Here is a 23,402-nt window from a genome sequence, read left to right on the forward strand (position 1 = left end):
ATTTCAATTTTAATTAATTAATACATATACTGCCTTAAGAGTTTAAAAAGGTAATGTGTTTGCAAGTCATGATTTCATCATGCATGCGAAATGACAAAAACAAAATGTACCTGAGATCACTAGTGCGATCGATAAAATCATCCAAACAAATTTATAAAAACTTCATCCGAGTTCATAACTTATACTTTTTCTCTCTCGGATAAAAATGGACGATTCACCTCGTTTCGATCCATCGTTCCAATGGGAACCATCCTCTCCAATTCCAAACTTTCAACCACCGATTTTATCATCATCCTCGTTATTATCACCACTACCCTTCGTCGCGAACCGCCCCTTTACACCACCAACATCAGCCATAACCACTTTCTTTGCTCCTTCACATATATCGCCACCTCCTCCACCAGCGCCACAATCAACCATAACCACCTTTTCTGCTCCTTTACAGATGCCGCAACCACCATTAGAAATGTCAACTTTCTTTGCTCCCTTACGTCCATCAGCACCACCATCAATCATTACCACCACCTTCGCTCCTTCACAAAGGTATGCACCACCGCCGACAACCACCTTCTTTCCTCCTTCGAAAACGTCGACACCACCACTCTCCACCACCGACTCTCATCGTCTTGTTGCACCATCATCCGTCCAACCCGCCCAAACACCACCACAACCATCACCTCCGACTACAACGACAAAAACCACCACCAGGAAAAGGAGTCGGAAGTTCAAAGACAAGAAGATTGACGACCGTGGGCTGCGTATCAGGTTGCCGGCACCCTGTGCCGCAAGATTATTCAAGCTCACAAACGAGTTACACTTTAAAACTCATGGACAAACCGTACGATGGCTTCTCCAGCAATCTGAAAACGCCATCATAGCTGCTACGGGTACCGGCACTGTTCCCGCCGGCTTCTCTAGCATTAGCGAATCCATTACCAAAAACCACCACCAAACACCGATCTCGGGCCCAGTCATGATGAATAGCACCGGCTACATCCCTCAAAGTGTATCGCCTAACATTATCATGCGGCAAGCACAACTGCAGCAGGTGGTTACCGAGGTCGAACCATCAGCAACGACGGTGAATTACGGCTACCCCCAGGTGCCGTATAACTATGGCTGATAAATGCGATCCAATAGGCAGATAAAGACAACTTTTTATTTTTTTTGCATGGGTGAGGGGTGAGAAAATTAGATGAATAAGATGGAATAAAGATGTTTTTGTCATTTTCTATAAGATGTTGACTAAAGTCATGCCATCCTTGAGAAAATTATATGAATAAGATAAAATAAAGACTTTTTTTTGTCATTTTCTATATATCGTTAATGGAAATCTATTTTAACATGTGTATGTGTAGATTTATGATGCCGTTCAAAAATAAAAATAAAAAAGATACATAAATACACGATATATTTATGTATATACATGTACATATAAGTTATATATGTAGTCTAAGATTTGTTAGTATACTTGCATTGTATGTATGTGTTTATATTGAGTACTGAAGTTCCTTGATTGATAAATGAGATACACAAGAGAATATATATATATATATATATATATATATATATATATATATATATATATATATATATATATATATATATATATAACCACAAGTAACACCGGTGCCGGTCTTAAAGAATTAAATATTCTCAAAAATCCAGGATGAACTAGAAAAAAAAAGGCTCTTATCGTTATTATAAGTTTTTACTTTTAAATAAAAATATATAATCAAAAAAATTGGGTCCTGTGCAGCTACCCACTTTACCCCCTCAACGCCCCCATGAATACGAATGAGCCTAGACTAGTGGTTACAACATGGGCTAACAATATAAACTCCCTTTGATGTCATTTGTCAACTGACAAACATGTTAAACTTATGTTAAACTCCCTTATGTTATTTTTCTTGACCACTACTCGCATTACCTTTGAGCTTCCAAGATGATTTCCTTTCTTTTGTCTTCCTTTAAGAACACAAAAAATGCACTCTCAAACTCAAAAGGCTCATATAAAGGATTAGGGTTTGTTAGGGACAGATTGAGAGATGGAGGCTGATGAGGGAAAGGTCTTGAGAAGTTAATGATACTTAAATAGTGCTCAAACCCTAAAAATTAGTGTTTGCACTTTTGCCACCTACGCACTGCGTACCAAAGAGTACACCCAACATACACACAAAAGTCACGCGATTTCATTAAGTGGACAATGAGACCAATTTTGTAACAAATCAAATACTTAGGGGTAGAAATGGAAAATACATGGATCAAGGTGTTACTGATGGTGTTCTATACATGCCTCACTTGCATATACATGCCTCACTTGCATACAATAGCTAGCTACCTTGTATGTGGATCTTGTGTAATGATCATATTATCCTAGGTATAACAGCGAGCTTGCATAATGTTTGGAATATGTTCATTTTTTATGGGTAAAGCTTGGCACAAGTGCCTTATTTAATTGGGCATTCCCTTAATGACGATGTGAGATAGTTCTCACTCAAGGACCTGTAAAGTATTAAACATGAGATGACTTGGGATAGATTGAAAGCACATTTCATTGCATTTATTCATATTATGACTTAAATGGTGATTACTTTTGAAATCCTTAAATGTTTAAATAATAATATAATAATGAAAGAATAATGACTTATTATGACGACTTGATGAATTACCATGATGACTCAAATACTTATGATAATTATTCAAATGGCTAAGGCTGGACGGAATGGTTGCGGGGAAGACCCGCGGGAAGCTTCCCGCCAGACGGAACACTGCACCGTCGGTGCGGGGAAGGGTGGCGCAGGAACGGGTGAGGGGAGCCTCTCCCGCGTTCTCTCTCCGTCTCTAATTGGCTAAAGCATTTTTTTTTGTGTGAATGAGCCGTTGAAGAACGGTAAAAAAAAATAAAATTTTTTTTACTAACGGCTAAATGCATTTAACACCATTTTTTTGTTTTTTTTTTTTTTTTTTTACCTTTTTAAACACCTATAAATACACAACTATTTACCATCAAACAACATTCAAACAAACCCTCTATTCTCTCTATTTTCTTCTCACAAAAAAATGAATCCTGACAATCAAACCCCAACTTCCGATCGAAGGAAAAAAAGTCATGGTTAGAGTTTAAACATCCCTTCTCGTAACATTTTTGCTATCGATTCATCACCACAAAGAGTTTATCGCCCCCAACTCGATGCTCTCATTCAATCTCCACTACAATTCCAATACCAAAATGTTGGACAATATTACCCCATCCAAGTTCCAAATGTTTCGCCGCAAATGTTTTCAAACTTTGTTGTGTTTCCGGATCAACAATCGTCAAATCAACCTCAACCCCAAACCCAAACTCAAACTCAAACCCAACAACAACACCAACTTGTCGATGAGTTGGCTGACTCGGAAGAAGAAGAGATGGTTCCCAAAACTCAACCAACACCACCCCCACAAAGACGTAAAGGGAAAAAACAAGTGTGCGAGGGTGTCGTACAACCGGGAAGACAAAAGCTGACAACATGGCTTCCACACGAAGAGCTAGTTTTGGTCAAAGCTTGGGCTGACATTTCTGAAGATTCGATTCAAGGAAACGCACAACCAGGAAAACATTTTTGGTTTCGCATTTTAGAACGGTTTCGAGAGGAGCTAGAAAAAGGTGACGACTACCGTACGAAACATCAACTGAATTCGAAGTTTCGAGAAATAGCAAAGGGGGTTTCAAAAATAAACAGGTTGTACAACAACCTAAAAACCCAACGAAAAAGCGGCCAAGGCGACGAAGAAATACTTCAAGAAACTTTGCAGTTTTACCTTGAGGAAGTCGGAAAACCATTCAAGTGGCATGATTGTTGAAAATTATTGGTCTGATGTCCTAAGTGGAAAAAATACGAGCAAGATTTTATTTTTGGAGTCCAACAATCAAAACGAACGAAAACGGGCTCTAGTGGTTACACAACCTCCTCCGATGCTCGGGTCGGTCTAGATTTAAATCAGGATGACGAACTCGAGCTAGAAGAAATTGTCCGCCCAATGGGTAGGGACAAAGCGAAGAGAAAGGGAAAAGAGACTTCTTCGGGTGCATCTGATTTCAGCATGGACGTTGATGAAATGCGGAAAATAACATCGTCGTTTGATCGATATAATTTTAATTTCTCCGAACGTTTGACTTTCGACAAAGAAAAAGAAGAAACAAGGAAAAAGGAGCGGACGGAGAGACAAGAAATGGAGGATATGGAGTTTTTGATGGAAAACACCGATCATCTCTCGGGACCGACTCTCAAGCTCGTGATGAAGAAGAGGGAAAAAATTCTGAAAAAATATTTCCCGTAGGTCGTTGTTGGTTTGTTTGATTTTTAGTTAGATTTTTTTTTTTAATTTTCTAGTTTTCTAAATTTTAGGTTTATTGTAATTTTTATTTTAATTAATGAAATGCATTTTCTTTTTAGTTAAATTTTTTGGTTATTTTTAATCTAAAAATTATAAATCATAAAAATCAATTAATTTTATATAAAAAAAATAAAAATAGTGAGGGAAGCTCTTTCCACCAAATCTTTGGGTTTTAGGTGAGGGAAAGAAAAGTGGGGGAAAGGAGGGTATGACCCACAAAAAGTGAGGGAAACTTCCCTCCCACTCCCTCGAGTCTAATAGTGATGACTAAAGTCTGATGGCTAAGACATTATGATGATTACACCTATTATTAATAACGATGAAGACCTTATGATGATTACACAAATGATTAATAAATATGATTGGGATTTAAGGATTTAAGAGTTTTTTAATGACTTAATGAATGTTTCTAAATGACTTTAAAAGATTTTTGGGGATTCTCATTGGCTAAAGGAATGTACCAATCATTTGACTTAAAAGTTGATGAATCTCGATGTTACTTACTTGACATTCTAATTCCTAACATGCATATTTTGGCATGTATTCAGATGAGAGTAGTGAATGAAGATCATAGACGAGGATTTGGATTTAAGAAGGCCACAATTGATATAGTGGTTTATTTTAAGCAATTGTTGGGTTTTATTTAAAATTGTTTTTCCAATTCCTTAACCTAAAAACAACAATCCAATGACTTGATATCAAGAATGTCAACATCCAATTCCTTAACTTAAAAACAACAATCATTGATTTGATTAACGATAGATCATTGATCTTTCATGGTATATTCATAGAAATTGAACACAATGAACTTATATGGACCTTGTTTCTATGTATTGTATTTGTTCTCAATCGCGTCCCAAATTTATTTTGCAGATTGCATGGGAGCATAGAAGTTGTATAAGCCGTCTCTAATAGTGGTGTGAATGTAGCCACGACACATTATATCATCGTGTGCCCTCTTGTGAATGTTTTCTTCATTGATTTCAACAATCACTTGCCAATGAGGTTCCAAGACATCATAACCGATTAAGACCTTGAGCATAAGCTTCATCTTTTCACACCATCACATTAAACTTATACGGTCCATTCAGTCAAATGTAATGGTGTCTTGACTGAACATGCAAATGAATATTCCCATACAATCCATTTATAAGTCATCAAGTTTTAATTCCAATATTAGAAGTGGAATACTATCAAAGAAACTTTAACAAATATACAAAATGGACAATAAACAACAAATTACGGAGATTGCAATCATTGTCCTTAAAGAAATTTCCCATAGAATTGACCATTTTATTCAGCTAATCAGTCACATTTACTCCTAAACAACCATCTTTCTTTGACAACTATCTAGCTACAAAGTAAGCTTTATTAATGAGTGAATCTAAAATCAAGGCTCCATCAATCCATCACAATGCCATAAATAACCATGCCAATTCAAGAAAACAGAAGCATGCATGCTTATATCAGCATCATCACCTTTTAAAGAACCAAGAAACATTACTATACATGATGTAAAATGACAACTTATTTCCTATAGATTTCAAGAATAACCATTAACCACCCCTCATCACAAATCTTTTCAATCAAGATACGCTTGATGCCTGTGTTTAAAGTTCCACCACCTTTTCTTCTTTTTGTATTCCGGTGGTGGCAATTCTTTAAAATAATAAAAACAAAAACATGTTATTTCATCAATTCAAAATAAATAAATAAGTAAAAGCTAATAAAAAGATTTTGAATAGTGCATACATACCTCCTTCAGGGTAGATTGAGTTGTAGTGCACCTCAGCCCAAAAGCTCAAGAAAATGACTACAATATAGTCAATATATAAAAAAGGTTATAACTTTAGTTATAAAAGTAACAAAAGACAATTAATAACTATAAATATAAAGATTTGAACATTGTCATTACCCCTTTTTGAATTCTGAACTTTTGGAAGAATCTCAATGGAACAAGTATCTTTAAATGAGGTTAGAACAAAAATTTTGACCCCATACTGCATAAAGCAATATAAACATGAGAAAAGTTAAGAAAAAAAATATATTTTCATATTTTAATTAAAAAAAAAGAATAAAAAAAGATGGTTAACTTACAGAATCTGCTGCTGCTTGCAAGGTGACATGATCTCCCCATTCTCCACTCCTATACTCATATAAATATATAAACATATATCTCATCAAAAATTGAAAGAAAAAAAAAAGAAAAAGAAAAATGAGAAGTATTTACTTGGAAATTCTTTTTAAGTAGTCACTATATGCCATGGGGACATATCCCTCATACATCTCTGGATGTGATTTAAGCTTCATATATTCAAATGTTATAAAATTAGAAGCTTAAGAAACTGAATAATATAAAATTTGAATAAAAAGTAGACATGATTTATTATTTTAAAAACAAAACTAACCTGATTAACCACTTGTCTTCTCACAAATTTATGATGCTCTGGTGAACGATAAAATTGGTCTGATAATGCCCGAAACTGTACAAGAAATTGGTTATAAAAATTACAAAAGAATTTTCAAATTTTTTATAAGTTTTTAAAAATGATTGATCAATGCTGACCTGGCAGTTACCATCTCCTTGAACTTTTGACTCTACCAAGTTATATAACTGCAACCTGAAAGCAAACAAGATATATAATAATATAACAGTTTTAATAAAAATCAAATTTAGCAAATTTGATTTATGATATATTAATATGAGCACCTGTCTAATAGTCTTTGATGATCAGAAGTAGCTTCATCAACTGAAGGTATGTCTCCATTAACTTTAGGGATATGCTGCATTCATGTAATAATAAAAGTAAAACAGATGTTATTACTCAAAATATAATTAAATATTAAATCTTTGTTTTTTTTTTTTTTTTTTTTTGTTTTCAGACTTACAGGAACAGGGACAATTTCAGTCAATCTCTTGCCTACTTCACCATCAAGCTCAGATTCATCTGTTATTTCTAAATTGTATGAATACTCATCACCATCATAAGACCTATTTCCAGGACTTGAACAAGAACTTGAATGTCCCATTTCCTCTGTTTCCTGTACCCTAGATTCATCACCTGTAATCAAAACAGTTTTTTATAACTAATGTTGTGAAAAAATGGTGATTAGGTATTGGAATTTGAAGAGAAGATTACCATAATAGTAATTATCTGGTGATGGAGTATACCATTCTTGAGTATCGTTTGATGTTTGTAAATGTTCTTCTGGATTGGATAATTCATTTCCATCTGAAATTGAGAGATCTAATAGCTCTTGTTGAAGAGAGTGAGCTAGCATTTCATCGTTTTGGACATTGTTGAAATCATTCTCTTGATAACTGTTACCTCCATTGTTATACTGTTCATGACAGATGTTCACGTCGTGTTGATTGCTATCGCCGTAATAAGTGGAACTGAATATTTGGTCGACATCGAGGAAGTGGAGTCCCCATTTCACAACATCTGAATCTGGTTCGCACATATTTTATCAACAATTGAATGTATTCTCGCGCTTTCACAAATACGATCAGAGCTTTACGCTTTCAATAACTAATTCTTCCTGAAAATTAAAAATGGTGAATCGACGATGAGAAGAAAGTAATAACTAATAAGCTACCTAGATGACCTAGAATTAATGTATTATTTTATAAGTGGGATGTTAATTAGCATCAGAAGGATGATTAGTGAAATACCCCTTCTCAACGAGTTCATAAACAGTTGTTCCAATTTTGGGACTCCATAACACTAATGTAAGACAAGTGCAAAATTTCAGATAGAGGGATCCCTTTCGAAATATTCATGTGTTTATCATAATCATATAACATCTCCAATCAAATTGTGGAATCTCAATGTTAGAATATAGAAGAAAAGCAAATACAACAAACAAAAACAAGCATCAATCGATTGAATACGCGTACCTATACGGAAGATGAAGTAAAAGTTATTCAAAACTTAAGCATTAAGATTTCTGAGCACGACCCATTCGAATTGGGAAAAGAAAAAAAATCGATTTTTATCGTTGATCTTAATCTCAATTTCAGTAGCAAAAAAGGTTGCCAAAAATGAACATGATCCCAAATAATTCACAAAGTGATTCAGTACAATAATTTTATAAAGAAAAAACAAAATAAGTACAACTTCAATTACCATGGGTGTCAGACAAACATCTTCATTTCTGATTGAACTTCAGAACCCCAATCTAAATGCAATTCACCCACCAAGAATTAATAATATCAGTATGTATATGTGTGTAGTTATTGAGAGAGACGATAATGGAAGACAGATAGAACGCGGGAGGAGATAACGATGAACGGAGGAAGAGGAAAAGGAAGAGGAAGACGAAAGCGTGAAGGGGGACGAATGGTGGAGGTATATATACAGTTGCACGGCGTTAAAAGTCGAACACGTTTGTTTACACCTACAATGGCCCTCGCTGACGGCGTGTATTTTGGTATTTTCTTAATTATTATTATTTTATTATTTTTTGTATTTTCAACAATTAAGTGCAAAGGACAAAATTCATATATATACGGGAGAAAATTGGGTTCAAATCATTTTCTGTGAGACAATAACGACTATTATTATTTGTAGATCACGACATCACGTTTGATTTGTTGGGTGTAATTAATCCGTTTTTAGCCCAATAAGGGAGGAATGAGTCGTTCTCTACCAACTCATTTAACTCACTGTCACATTAATTTGTGTCTATTTTTTTTCTTTCATCTTTCACAACCCACAACACACGAAAATCTTATCTTTCTCAACTCATTCAACCTACTCAATTAAAAGAAATACAAAACAACTAAGGTACACGTTTTTAAACACATGGTATAAGAGAAAATGAGAGAGAGAAAGTAGAGAGAGATAATGAAGTGTGTTAGTCAAACCAATTAAACAATCCGTTGAAGCGGGAATGGTACCGGCGGTAACTCTATTGCTAATTAAGATTTTATCTTTGATTGTTTTGTATGTTTTTTAATTGAATGTGTTGAGTGGTTTCAAAAAAATATGGTTTCCGTGTGTTGTGGGTTGGGAAAGATGAAGAAAAATAAAAAAGAAAAAAATGATGTGACAGTAAGTTCGGTGGGTTGGAAGAAAATGACTCACTCCTAAGGGTATTGAATTGATTACAAATAACAAACCCAATCGCTCACTTCTGACTTTTATCTATTCTCATTTGTAAATTACGACATGATAGGATTTAATCCATCTTCAAACAACAATATGATATCATTGAAAATTACAATTTCGTTTGGTTAAAATTTTCTGAGTCAATGAAACTTTGAAAGTGCAGATGAATAGGATATTTTAGATAAAGACAAATTACAATAAATTCACTAAGCTGCTTGTTTTTTTTTTAAATCTCTTCAAACCATTTTTTGCTACGTGGCGCAACACACGCACAACACTTTCCCTCTCACAGCAATTTGTTTTTTGGAAGACTTCAGACTACAAAACCTCTGTGCATGTGCTGCGTGGTGCAGCACTTGACTTGCCTCTTCAAACCTCTTCAGCTTTCATTTTTTCCAAGTGTTTTTTTTAGAATTTTAGTATAACTTTTAATTTTTTTTTAACTTTTAATTTTTTTAAAAAATTTTTGATTTTTTTAAACTTTTATTTACGGATTTGATACAATTTCTTTTTATAGTTTCCACAAACTTTTTTAACTTGATTTAAAAAATAAAAAAAAAACTTTGATTTTTTTAATTTTTTTTACCGTTTCTGTTAATAATATTTTCAGTTTCAGTTGCATCTTTTTTAACGTGAGTAATTTTTTACGAATTTTGTAGATATTGTTTGCAATACTTTCTTAATTTTTTTATTATTTTCTTTTTTTATGTTTTTTAAAATTAGTTTTTTTTCTAAAATAAACCTGTTAGCTTCTTTTATATTTTTCTAAGTTTTTTTTTTAAAAGTTATATATTTTTGTTTTTTTACATGTTCTTTTTAGTATTCTTTCAATGTTTTGAGAGTAGAATTATTAAAATTTCGGTGTTGAGAACTATTTTCAGTTTATAAAATTAGTTTATTTAAATTTCATTTTACTGCAGCAGTCTGCAGATGTTAAAAAACAAACATGCTTCTTATTATAGGTTGCAACCGTTTGTTCCACCTCTTCTGCTACAGAGGATTGCAGAGGTGGTCCGTAGACTTCATGAATTTTCTCTTCGAAAAAACAAACAGCACCTAAGTTAACCGAAAATTTCGATTTTGACATCATATTTTTTTCCTCTCAATTCACTATACTTACAATTTTGTTGCAATATCAACCAAATGATTGGTTCTCCATATTATCTCAGTAACCACTTTTCCAAATTGCAATAAAATCACTAAGTTTACCAAAATTTCGATTTTGACACTATGTTTTATTTTTCTTAATTATATCATTACATTTACAATTTTATTGTAATGTCAACCAAATGACTGGTTACTATCAATCTAGCAGATTACCAAATAAATGACAAGATAATATTGTGATGTGGAAGCCCTGTTAGATCTTATGTGGCATAATTGAATTTCAAATTTAGGGTTTGCATCGAACCTAATTTCGCATATCTTCTTCTCTTATTCTCCTCTTCTCGTAAGAGTATTTCTTCACAAATGACATATGAAGGTCGGTCCAATGGTTCAAGCTCACTTACAAGTCAACAAAAAAGGTCATAGTCACCCTTTCAGGAGATGTTGTTGTGGTTTAGAAGCTCGATTTGTACAACAAGCAACGAATACCCCTACAAGGTCGATCCAGTGGTTCAAACTCACTAAGCATCACCCGAATCGCCCTACTAGGGGTATTCATTAATGTCTTGTACAAATCGAGCTTCTAAACCACAATAACATCTCTTAAAAGGGTAAGTACCCCCTTTTCGTTGACTTTTAAGTGAGTTTGAACCACTGGATCGACCTTCAGATGCCATTTGTGAAGAAATACTCTAACAAGAAGAAGAAAAGAAGAGAAGACGATATGTAAAATTACGTTTGAAGCATATTTGAAACTTAATCCTGCCACATAAGATCTGATGTGGCTTCTACATCACAATGTTGTCATTTCATTTATTTGGTAACATGTGAGATTAATGGTAACCGGTTAATCGGTTGACATTGCAACAAAAATGTAAATGTAATGATATAATTAAGAAAAACAAAACACTGTGTCAAAATTGAAATGTTGGTAAACTTTGTAACTTTATTAAATTTGGAAAAATTGGTTACCGGGAGAACAGGGAGAGCCAGTCATTTGGTTGATATTACAACCAAACTATATTTATAGTGACTTAATTGAGAAAAAAATACGGTGTCAAAATCGAAATTTTCGGTTGACTTTGTGACTTTATTGCAATTTTCCCTTTTAAATACAACCAAACTAGCCACAGTGTGATATTTATACATCAATATAACCGGCCCAAAGTAGTAGGTAACTAACTAATATGAGATACTGAAATTTTAACATGGGAACCTTCAAAACGAGAGTCAAAACCACATGACCACGTGGTCCACTTCAAATCCACTACCACCAATTATAAATTAATATTAAGTTTTCTCTAGATATACTAAAGGTATACAATAATTATCTTATACTTTGAACAAGATATGTCAAGTACATGGAATCAAAACAAAGAGTAATGATGAATATTGCCAAACAAAAGCTATTGTCCCACAATATACAGAAGCAATCATACTTGAACATATGGAACTAATAAATCAACACAATTATTGAAGATGTTGACCTAAATGTTGTGAAGCTATGGTCGTTCAATCTCCAAGAAATTTACAATGACTTGATGGTTGGTCTTTAAAACGTGAATGGAGTTTGCTCTATGTTTCTCTTTATACCACTATTTTGGTAAATGGTTGTTAATAATGTTACACACTTAAAAATGAAAATAAGACAACATACATACTGATATGACATTATTTAATTATATATTTTACGCTATTATCTTAATGAATTAATCTAAAATGTTATATTTAAAGATAAATGATATTTAATATGCTTTGAAATTGATAATTATAGTTAAATTCGAAGCTGGGATGCAAAAAGGAAGAGAACGGAGCTGATACAGAAGAAGAACTGAAGGATGTTGAAAAGCACGTTGCACCTCTCATCAAATGAAGATCTGGTTTCCCTTCCTCCACAAGTTTACGTGTTCATGTGTAATACGGATTCTCGATACCATGGCGCGGTATGAACACCACCACTATGTGATTGCGCAAATTTCTCTCTCTCTCTCTCTCTCTCTATATATATATATATATATATATATATATATATATATATATATATATATATATATATATATATATATATATATTCGATTTTTCCAACCCTATTGAGTGTGCCAACATGTACCAACTTGGGGAACAAGATTGTTACGACAACTAGATGAATTTCAGAATTGAATAACACTTTTGAAGAGTTTGTTTGAAGGTCAAGAAGAGAAATCAACTATTTTATCGTTTCGGTTTGTTTTATGATATGTATTTCGATTCCGAATTTGTTAGATTCTATTTTCTAGTTCTAATGCAAGGCTAAAAACCTTATGCTTTCCCTAGATGATGATGAACTCTATTTAATATGGTGCGATTTCGTTAGTAGGATTAATTGAGTTTGGTTATTATTTATGTTTGATTGATCACTTTACCTTTAATGTTAAAGTTATGATTTGTATTGTGTATTGCTAAGTTATGTGTAGTTAAGACTATCAATCAAATTACATTAACTTGAATGTAAATTGATTTATGATCATAAACTGTTAGGACTAGAGATCGATCCAATCTTATGGTTAGGTAATATTAATTGCTAACTTTGAATGTTTTAGAGAATCTTATGGTTAGGTAATATTAATTGCTAACTTTGAATGTTTTAGAGATCAGTAGATATCCATGTTATCATTTGATTTATTGTCATGAACATTGATAAGAAGCCACTTAGATCATATTTTCATAATTCGTATTTATTGACTTAATTATGTGTTCACCAATCACATGATCATTGTGTTAGTTGTTCATTAATTATTAGTACGAGGAAATCCAATCAGGATGACTAGTCACAATAAAATTCGATAACCAACTTATTAATTTGTTGCACTTCTGACGAATCAAACATAGGAACTAAGGGAATTTAGATACTAGTGGAAGTACTTCAAATCTACTGTTTTAAAAACAATTTTTTTTTGCTTTTGTTTGCTTTATTTAAGTGTTAAAACAATTTTAATTATTTTAAACAAAAACCCCCATCTTTACTTTCTTACCTTAAACTATATTATTTCACGACTAGATACACTGTCTATTTGTGTTTAAAACTAGTTGAGATTCGATATGACTTTATAAATATTAAACTAATAGTTAAAAATAACACATCAAGGTTTTGACATTGTTGATGGGGAATGGTTTTATTCTGTTTCGGATTAATTAACCTATAGTTATTCGATCCTTTTTTTGGTTTCCATAGAAAGTTATTTAATTTTATCTAGTTTTAATTTTTGTTCGAAAGCGCATCGCGGCACTACCCTACCGCACCGCATCTTCGCTGTTCTTTTTTTTTTATTTATCATTTTAGTTCCTTTTTACGTCTTTGTTTTGTGTTATTTCAGTTTGTTTTAGTTAGTATTGATGGGTTTTGAGCATTACATCAATCCTATGGTGCACATGCAACCCTAAAGCTTTAGAACCAGGTTTTCTCTAATTGTACATGCAACAATAATCATCCAAAGCTATAACCCTAATCTAGCATGCATAAATCGAAATTTATATCTAATACAAAGTTAGAATGTTACCTTTCAATTGTAGTTTGCTTGATCTTCAACCTTTGAGAACTTAGCACCTCAAATGTGATGTCTCTAATAGATCACAAACACCAAGAGCAAGTTGGAAGAATGAGAGAGAGAGAGAGAGAGAGAGAGAGAGAGTCATAAAATCGGCTCAAGATCCTTCTAAGGTTTCTAGTGGCCGATTTTGGGATGCCCAAGGGTTCCTTATATAGTTGAGCAGTTAGGGTTTCAGTCAAAACCCTAATCCAGTTGCTTAGTCCTTAAGCAGCCCATATGATCCTTCCAGAAGGCCCATTTGACGAATTCTATGTGGACTCCCACATAAATTTTGTCCATCCCTTCCTTATGGACCCTAAGCACAACTTTGTAACGATCTTAGAATTACAGTACCAGTCCCCTTAATTGAATTAATCTCTTTTGACCACAAAATTAATTATAAATTAATTCTTGACCAATATTAATTAAATAATATGATTTATCTTTTAATATATTATTCCTATAATATATTAATAAATCATAATTAACCTCTTTCTCCATAATCCATCCAGTCAAGTTGCTATGGTGAAGGCAACCCAAAAGGACCATGCTACTATCGGGTCAAGTACATACCAAATATAGTTATGGGCTTAGACACCTAATCCAACAGTCTCCCACTTTGATAAGTCTAATAACTATAAATGCAAGTACGACTTCAAAATCCGATTTGCAATCGTAGCTCTCAAAAGCCGCTGTCGAACTTTGACACGTCCTATAGATAAGGGATCATGTAATCCTCCGTTCTCAAGATATCATGCGGACAAATACATGGAACATAGTCATACTTATTGTCCAGCAGTTTATTTCCCGATTTCTGATTTGTCTAACATAGAACTTAATTAAACACGTCAACTTAGTCCTGACCGGTCCCGGCACATAAGTCAACACAAAATCATCGAGGGGCCCAAGATATCGCTTTTAATCCTCCTAGGATAAAAGGAACAGATAAAATTTGACTTATATGCTTGTACTATTTACTCATTAAATCGTACACAACAATACATTTTATAACATCAAGTTACTGATGTGTTTACGCATTATCAATGCACAACCAACTTGTAAACAACAACTCATATATCTCGGTATAAAGACTATACGATATTATCGTCTCACAATCGCTCGTGATAAATTCCATGAAGTGATTCATGTGAGCGCGGGTTTAATCCAATACTCAAATCTTATTTCAGGAGCACTCATGAATGTTGCAGCAAACTTTTGCTATGTCTAAACACTTAGACAATCTACAAGCCAATTCATGACAGTCTTTCCTCAATACCTACTTCCAAAGTATGATCGACTATGGATAATTTTGAATAATCATATTATTCTGGAAGTCAAAACATGCAAAATGAAACAATAGTAAACAATTGACAAAAGACAGTAACATTACTTATAAATAAAACACCTTTATTTAATCATCAAATGTCAATTACATTTTATCTATTACAAGTTTCTAAAAGCTATCTAATCACTAAAACTAATATCGTCCTTCAGCCCAATAGTCTTAGCATGCTGCAAGTGCTTAACCCTACTCAGTCCCTTGGTAAGGGGATCTGCTGGGTTCTCCTCTGACGATACCCTCTTCACTAGGAGGAGTCCCTCTTCTACCCGATGTTTAATGAAGTGATATTTTTCGTCGATATGCCTGGATCTGCCATGATCCATCGGTTCCTTGGTTAAGGCAACCACACCTTCGTTATCACATAAAATCTCTATAGGATCCTTTATGGAAGGTACAACTCCAAGGTCTCCAATGAAGTTCTTTAGCCATATCGCCTCCTTCGACGCTTCGCTCGCTGCTATGTACTCTGATTCGCACGTTGAATCGGCTACAGTCTCCTGCTTGGAACTTTTCCAGGTTACTGCTCCTCCATTTAGGGTAAATACCCAGCCCGACTGAGAGCGGAAATTATCTCGGTAGGTCTGAAAACTAGCGTCACTATACCCTCGCACTCTCAAGTCATCACTCCCACCGAGGATAAGAACCCAGTCCTTAATCCTCCACAGGTACTTAAGAATGTTCTTTACCGTAGTCCAATGAGCTCTACCAGGATTCCCTTGATATCTATTGACCATGCTCAAAGTGAAGTCCACATCAGGGCGAGTACACATCATAACATACATGATCGAGCCAATAGAAGAAGAATAAGGTACTCGACTCATTTCTGCTATCTCAACTTCGGTACTCGGACTCTGAGTCTTACTCAACTTGGTATTTCTTTGGATTGGTAGCTCCCCTTTCTTGGAATTCTCCATGCTGAAACGTTTCAACACTTTATCCAAGTAAGTACTTGAATAAGTCCTATTAGTATCTTACTCCTATTTCTCAATATCCTTATCCCTAGAATATAAGCAGCTTCTCCGAGGTCCTTCATGGAGAAGCACTTCCCAAGCCAGGACTTAACCTCCTGCAAGGTTGGGACGTCATTTCCTATGAGCAATATGTCATCCACATACAAAACAAGAAAACTAACTATACTCCCACTAGCTTTGACATATACACAAGACTCATCCTCGCTTCTCGAAAAACCAAACTCTTTGACTTTCTCATCGAAACAAAGATTCCATCTGCGAGATGCTTGCTTCAATCCATAGATGGATTTCTCAAGCTTACACACTCTATTAGTGTAACGCCCCATTTCTGGTATGTAATCTAAATAAAGTAAGTTTCATTTCTTAAGGGGTACTCGACGAGTCTGTAGCCCAACTCGTCGAGTAGAGACGGGATGTTCACGCATTTTAAGTTGGCTACTCGGAGAGTCCATATGAAGGGACTCGGCGAGTCTGCCTGTCTGGATGAAGCCCTAATTTCAAGGGTTTGTACCCTATATAAACATCATTATAGCCTCCCACCCCAGCCTCCAGCACCTTTAGAGCATTTCCCCTGTAAACCCTAGCCCCCATTGTTGAGCTTGAGTGTGTTTGTGCTAGTTTGGAGGTTTTGGAAGAGAAAGAAAGAAGGAAGGATCCAAAGGAGAAGAAGAAGATCCAGAGTCTCTTGATCATCAGCCTCACATTCTGGTACTAAAGCTTGTACCTTGTTTGTTATTTCCATTTGATAGTCTTGTATACTTAGATGTGCTTCTTTTTGGGATTTTTTGGATCCAAACTCGAGATTGGGACTCCTATAAGGAAATGGATCATAGATCTGGGTATATTTGAGATGTAGGAGCTTAAAGTAGCTGCCTTTATGCACCTAAGGTCGAGTTCCAAACCTTAAGACCCCATTCTTAGCTTATTTTGATGTTCTAGCCTCATTTCTTCATGCATGCACGTAAAGTTGGAAACTTTACGTGTAAAACCAACCCTAAGAGCCTAGATCTATGATTTGGAAGCACTGAAATCGATTAGAATCGACTGTATAGTAATAGCATGCTTGGGACTCGGCGAGTTGTTCTTCAACTCGGCGAGTTGTTATTCAGGCTCGACGAGTTGTTCTTACGACTCGGCGAGTCGCAGACTGGACGTGTTCATATGATGAAGGAGAACTCGACGAGTTGTTCATACAACTCGGCGAGTCGGATGAAGTTAGACTCGATTTATGTATCGAAGAAGAACTCGTCGAGTCTTCGCCAAACTCGACGAGTAGAAGCGAGTAGAGGACTAGAACGGATGAAAGGGACTCGACGAGTTGACGGCCCAACTCGGCGAGTCCGGTCAACTGGAAGTTGACTTTGACCAGGAAGTTGACTTTGACCAGGGGTAAAATAGTCATTTCACCCTCAGTTTAGTTATCAGTATTTGATTGAGTATATTTATGGGAATTGTAGCCGGGGAGATACCGGAGCAGCAGCAGACAGTTCCCGAGTAGCTTTTTCAGCATCCAGCTTACGAGGTGAGTTTCCTTCCAGTAGGAACGGGTCTACGGCCACAATGTCGGCCCGTTTAGTTAGCAGTAGTTCCAGACTTCGGTCTGATGCAGTAGTTCAGTGTGCTTGATGTCTTTGTGATTCAAGTATGATTTTGTGTTATGTGTTCCGGATTTCGGTCCGATGCAGTATGCAGTATATGTGTTGATGCTAGTAGTTATGATTATGCTATGCTATGTTCAGTTAGTTCCGGACTTCGGTCCGATGCAGAGGGCAAGGCCCTGGTTAGTTCCAGACTTCAGTCCGATGCAGTTTCCGGACTTCGGTCCGATGCAGAGGGCAAGGCCCTGGTTAGTTCCGGACTTCGGTCCGATGCGGTTTCCGGACTTCGGTCCGATGCAGAGGGCAAGGCCCTGGTTAGTTCCGGACTTCGGTCCGATGCGGTTTCCGGACTTCGGTCCGATGCAGAGGGCAAGGCCCTGTTTAGTTCCGGACTTCGGTCTGATGCAGTTTCTGGACTTCGGTCCAATGAAGAGGGCAAGGCCCTGTTTAGTTCCGGACTTCGGTCCGATGCAGTTTCCGGACTTCGGTCCGATGCAGTGGGCACGACCCAGTAGTTGCTTTATATGTTATTATGTGGTATGTGGTAGATTGGGGGAACTCACTAAGCTTTGTGCTTACAATTTCAGTTTTTGGTTTCAGGTACTTCCGCAAGTAAAGGGAAGAGCTCGGGATGGCATGGCACACACCACAGTTGCAGTTTTATCCTGGGAGTTTTATTCAGATATTTTGATATGATTGATACAGTATTTGTTTTGACACAGTTACATGACTTTTGAGTTACTCATTTTATGGTTCTTAGTATGTATGACATTCGATGATGTGATTTTAGTAATATTAAAACAAAAAATTTTGGGTAGTATTTTTGGGTTGTTACAATTAGGGTACTTCGCATCGAAAAAACCCTCTGGCTGACTCATGTAAACATCCTCAGCCAACTTCCCATTAAGCAAAGCGGTTTTGACATCCATCTGCCATATTTCATAATCATGAAACGCAACTATGGCTAGCATAAACCTTATAGATTTTATCTTTGCTACTGGTGAGAAGGTCTCATCATAGTCAACTCCAAGAGTTTAAGTAAAGCCATTCGCAACCAATCGTGCCTTATAAGTGTGTACTTTCCCATCCATGTTGTTCTTATTCTTGAAGATCCATTTGCACCTGACCGTCTTACGATCTAGTACATTGTCAACCAAGTTCCAAACTTGATTGTCATACATGGATTGAATCTCGTTGTCTATAGCCTCTTTCCATTTTGCAGACTTCGGGCCTTCCATGGCTTCCTTGTAGCTGTTAGGTTCATCCAAATTTATTAGTGTATTATCACTAATAAACGTATCACCTTCAGTAGTAATATGAAAACCATTAAACTCAGGTGGAACGCTAAGTCTAATGGAACGTCTAAAAGGTAAGGACTCGTCAACTGGTTCAACAGGAGTTTTCTCCTCGGGTTGATCGCTAGTCTTAGAGGTTCCTTCATCGTTTGATTCTTGAAGCTCTTCAAGATCAATTTGCCTCCCACTGCCCTCTTGGCATATGAGTTCTCTCTCTTGGAAAACCCGTCTCCTCGTAACGAAGACAACATTGTCACTCGATCAATTTGCCTCCCACTGCCCTCCTGGTTAGTTCTGGACTTCGGTCCGATGCAGTTTCCGGACTTCGGTCCGATGCAGAGGGCAAGGCCCTGGTTAGTTCCGGACTTCGGTCCGATGCAGTTTCCGGACTTCGGTCCGATGTAGAGGGCAAGGCCCTGGTTAGTTCCGGACTTCGGTCCGATGCAGTTTCCGGACTTCGGTCCAATGAAGAGGGCATAGGGCCTGGTTAGTTCCGGACTTCGGTCCGATGCAGTTTCCGGACTTCGGTCCGATGCAGTGGGCACGACCCAGTAGTTGCTTTATATGTTATTATGTGGTATGTGGTAGATTGGGGGAACTCACTAAGCTTTGTGCTTACAATTTCAGTTTTTGGTTTCAGGTACTTCCGCAAGTAAAGGGAAGAGCTCGGGATGGCATGGCACACACCACAGTTTCAGTTTTATCCTGGGAGTTTTATTTAGATATTTTGATATGATTGATACAGTATTTGTTTTGACACAGTTACATGACTTTTGAGTTACTCATTTTATGGTTCTTAGTATGTATGATATTCGATGATGTGATTTTAGTAATATTAAAACAAAAATTTTTGGGTAGTATTTTTGGGTTGTTACAAGTTGGTATCAGAGCCTTGGTTTGAGGGATTCGGGCACACTTTCGGGCGTGTCTGAACTCAAACTAAGGAAGTGGTATAAAGTTTTCAAGAGAAAAACCATGTTTACAAAAGGATTTTGAGAAAAGAAAACAATTTTAGAAAAGTATAGAGAAAAGAGTTTTAGAAAAAGCGAAAAGAATTTTGAAAAGAGAAAAGGGTGTGGTGCATGCAATCAGCCGAGCTCAACTGAGTACTCTCAAATTATCCATACAAGTTTATGTTATGATTATCAGTTTCAGTTTCAGTAGAACAGCATGCTAGAATAGGACTAAGGATCTAGGAGGATGCCTTATGTGCCTGCTATATGTGTTTCAGCTTTATGAGAATTGCATGCTAGTATTGAGTAGACAGTAGTAAGATAGCCTGTTTAGGTTATGCCTGATAGTATGAGCTTAGCATTGTGTGCTAGTACAATTTCTCGTTATGAGAATAGATTTGCTTGAGTAGTTTCCTATGTCCAAATGTTGCTTGCTTTGTGCTTTGTAGGACTCTGAGTGATGGGAGTTAGCCATTAGGTGAATACGTTACGTCACATATGACCAGGGTTGAATAATCTCAGAGTGTTGGATTTGGCCCTATTGCGCAGCTCTTGTCTGAGTCTAACCGTTGTGGGGACGAGTCTTTTACTCGAAGGATTATCTGAGCCTCGTCACATGTGATGGTATTCAGGTGATGGCTAATTGGCATTACAAGGAGGCCTTCAGCAGCTGAGGACTGGTTTGGGTCGGAGATTTTCATGGGGTAAGCCTAGGATGAGAGTAGCAGAGAACAGTAGCAGTAAAAGGGACTTGGTGGAGTCAAGGCAGTTCTTGAGGAAAGTACAGATAGATGTGGAAGGTAGTATGGGCCCGTACTACTGAAAGCAAAGGATCCGTACTTGAATCAAGGAAGGCTGAGATAAGACCAGGGAACTTGTAGTGTGTGAGATCCCTCGAGTTTGGATGAGTATTATGATGTTAGTGATCGTGTGTTGCCGAGTATAGTGGCACTACGTGGTAGACCAGATGGTAGTTCTGGTGTCGACAAGGGATCAGGCTCGGACTCTGTAGCCGGGCAGATTGATGAACAGATGAGGGAGTTTATTCCATCTGAGAATGATGCACAGTATCATTGACCAGACTCATGTGATCCTCAGTGTGATCAAGGAGGGAATTATAGAGATTTATGATGAGAGGCCGAGTGCTTTCCGCACTGAGATAGCAGTCATGATAGAGACCCGTACGTTGACGTTTCGGGAATTCAGAGTTTGTGAGGCTTCAGATTGTCATGGGGGTTGAGGGACCCTATTGTTAGCAGCAGATGGTTGACAGATGTCACCAACACTTTTCGTACCAGACGTCGTCTCGAAAGGAGACAAGATCTGACTTACTTCCTGTCTCCTGAGGGATAGAGCACGAGATTGGTGGGAGGAGGTCGGACATGTCATCGGGGATGACGCAGCGCTTGATGCCATGACTTGGGTTGATTTTACTACCAGGTTCAGAGCCGAGTTTGCACCGGTGATTGAGGTGCAGCAGTTAGCCAGGGAGTTTCAGGATCTCACTCAGACTTCAGAGACAGTGGCGGAGATTACTGCCAAGTTCAGGGAGATGGCTCTTCTCGTTCCTCAATATGTAGCTGATGAGGAAATGAAGAAGGCCCGTTATCATGAGATGTTACGGAGTGATATCCGCCAGTTTGTGAGCCGGTCCAGCTGTAAAACGCTGGATGATATGATTGCGAGGGCTCGTGAGAGAGAGATAGATTTAGAGATGGAGAAGAAGAGGAAGCCAGAGGCGGTATCTGGCACAGGGAGTTCGGGCAAAAAGCCCAAGGTATCGGATCACAGACCTAGAGGACAGCGGAGCCACAGTCGGTGTGGCAAGTGTGGGAGATTGCACGATGGGGCGTGCAAGGCAGGTAGTGCCGGTTGCTATAAGTGCGGCCGGACCGGGCATATGAGTAGAGATTGTACAGTTACTACTACTGCCACCGCAGTAGCTGATCTGATTTGCTTCCATTGCAATCAGAGAGGACATAAAAAGTCCCAGTGCCCGAGTTTAGCAGCAGCAGGGAAGGTGGCAGCACCTGCCCCTGCTACTTTGAGGATTACAGACGGCCGTCAGGGCCGGGGTGAGGCGCCAATGGCGAAGAGTAGAGCTTTTCAGATGACAGCAGAGGAGGCGCGAGCGACTCCTGATGTGGTGACGGGTATGTATATTCCTCTTAACTCTTTAGTGATATTGATTGTTTCTCATGATTATATGTTTTCGTATAGGGTCGTTCTTAGTGAACGGCATTTTAGCTACAGTATTGTTTGACTCGGGGGCTACCCGATCATTTGTGTCTCTTGCGCTTAGCAAGAGGTTTAGCAGAGCTCCGGGGGAGCTGGATTGCCCACTAGAGGTTGAGATAGATGATGACAGGACCGTTAGGGTCGCGAGAGTTCATAGAGCGTGTTCGCTGTAGTTATTCGATGAGCAGTTTTCAGTGGACTTGGTTCCCATTCCCTTGCGAGGGAATAAGGTTATAGTGGGTATGGATTGGTTGAGCCCCAATGGGGCAGTGATTGATTGTCAGCTGCAGTTAGTGAGGGTTCGCACTCCCAGTGGGGGAGAGTTAGTGATTCAGGTCGAGAGGCCACAGCACGGACCGATACTGTGTTCAACAGCGAGAGCGAGGCGCTACGTTCAGTAGGGTTGCGCAGGGTACGTCGCCTATGTCATAGATGCCCGGGAGAAGGGTAAGGCGACGATTGATGATGTGCCAGTAGTACGAGAGTACCCAGACGTATTCCCGGAGGATTTGCCTGGAATACCTCTGGAGAGACAGGCCAAGTTTCGGATTGACCTGCTTCCGGGTGCGGCTCCGATAGCCAAAGCACTGTATCGGTTGGCTTCTCCAGAGATGCAGGAGTTGTCTACGCAGCTGCAGGAGCTGCTAGACAAGGGTTTCATCAGGCCGAGTAGTTCACCATGGGGAGCCCCGATACTTTTCGTGAGGAAGAAGGATGGGTCGCACCGTATGTGCATAGATTACTGGGAGTTGAACAAGGTAACGGTGAAGAACCGTTACCCACTTCCGAGGATAGACGACTTGTTTGACCAGCTTTAGGGAGCATCTTGGTTCTCCAA

General features: G+C 37.5%; 1 protein-coding gene across 2 annotated transcripts; it reads right to left on the reverse strand.

Moving 5' to 3' along the window:
* Nucleotides 1-5,637: 5,637 nt before the first annotated feature.
* LOC145152353 (OVARIAN TUMOR DOMAIN-containing deubiquitinating enzyme 12-like) lies at nt 5,638-8,690 on the reverse strand. Of its 2 annotated transcripts, none has more exons than XM_079075404.1 (11): nt 8,511-8,690; nt 7,521-7,923; nt 7,270-7,442; nt 7,091-7,164; nt 6,947-7,001; nt 6,789-6,863; nt 6,611-6,684; nt 6,478-6,526; nt 6,296-6,380; nt 6,137-6,193; nt 5,638-6,039 (listed from the first exon to the last, which is right to left on the reverse strand). In XM_079075404.1, exons 2-11 carry the CDS (start codon nt 7,843-7,845, stop codon nt 5,963-5,965), a joined length of 1,044 nt encoding a protein of 347 aa, XP_078931530.1. In that variant the 5' UTR covers nt 7,846-7,923; nt 8,511-8,690; the 3' UTR covers nt 5,638-5,962. The 2 variants fall into 2 exon arrangements, with proteins under 2 accessions (XP_078931530.1, XP_078931531.1); XM_079075405.1 differs by lacking the exon at nt 8,511-8,690 and adding an exon at nt 8,282-8,405.
* Between the last annotated feature and the right edge of the window lie 14,712 nt (nt 8,691-23,402).

Source organism: Lactuca virosa, chromosome 1 (assembly GCF_052849685.1).
Source record: "Lactuca virosa cultivar CGN04683 chromosome 1, Lactuca_virosa_CGN04683_v6, whole genome shotgun sequence".
Taxonomy (NCBI): domain Eukaryota; kingdom Viridiplantae; phylum Streptophyta; class Magnoliopsida; order Asterales; family Asteraceae; genus Lactuca; species Lactuca virosa.

Excerpts from the sequence above, each read along its gene's own strand:
- LOC145152353 (XM_079075404.1), bottom strand. The coding sequence starts at position 7,845 with ATGTGCGAACCAGATTCAGATGTTGTGAAATGGGGACTCCACTTCCTC. Across the intron at positions 7,443-7,520 it reads ACCAGATAATTACTATTATG|GTGATGAATCTAGGGTACAG; the intron begins GTAATCTTCTCT and ends TTTTGATTACAG. Across the intron at positions 6,527-6,610 it reads TACTTAAAAAGAATTTCCAA|GAGTGGAGAATGGGGAGATC; the intron begins GTAAATACTTCT and ends ATATGAGTATAG.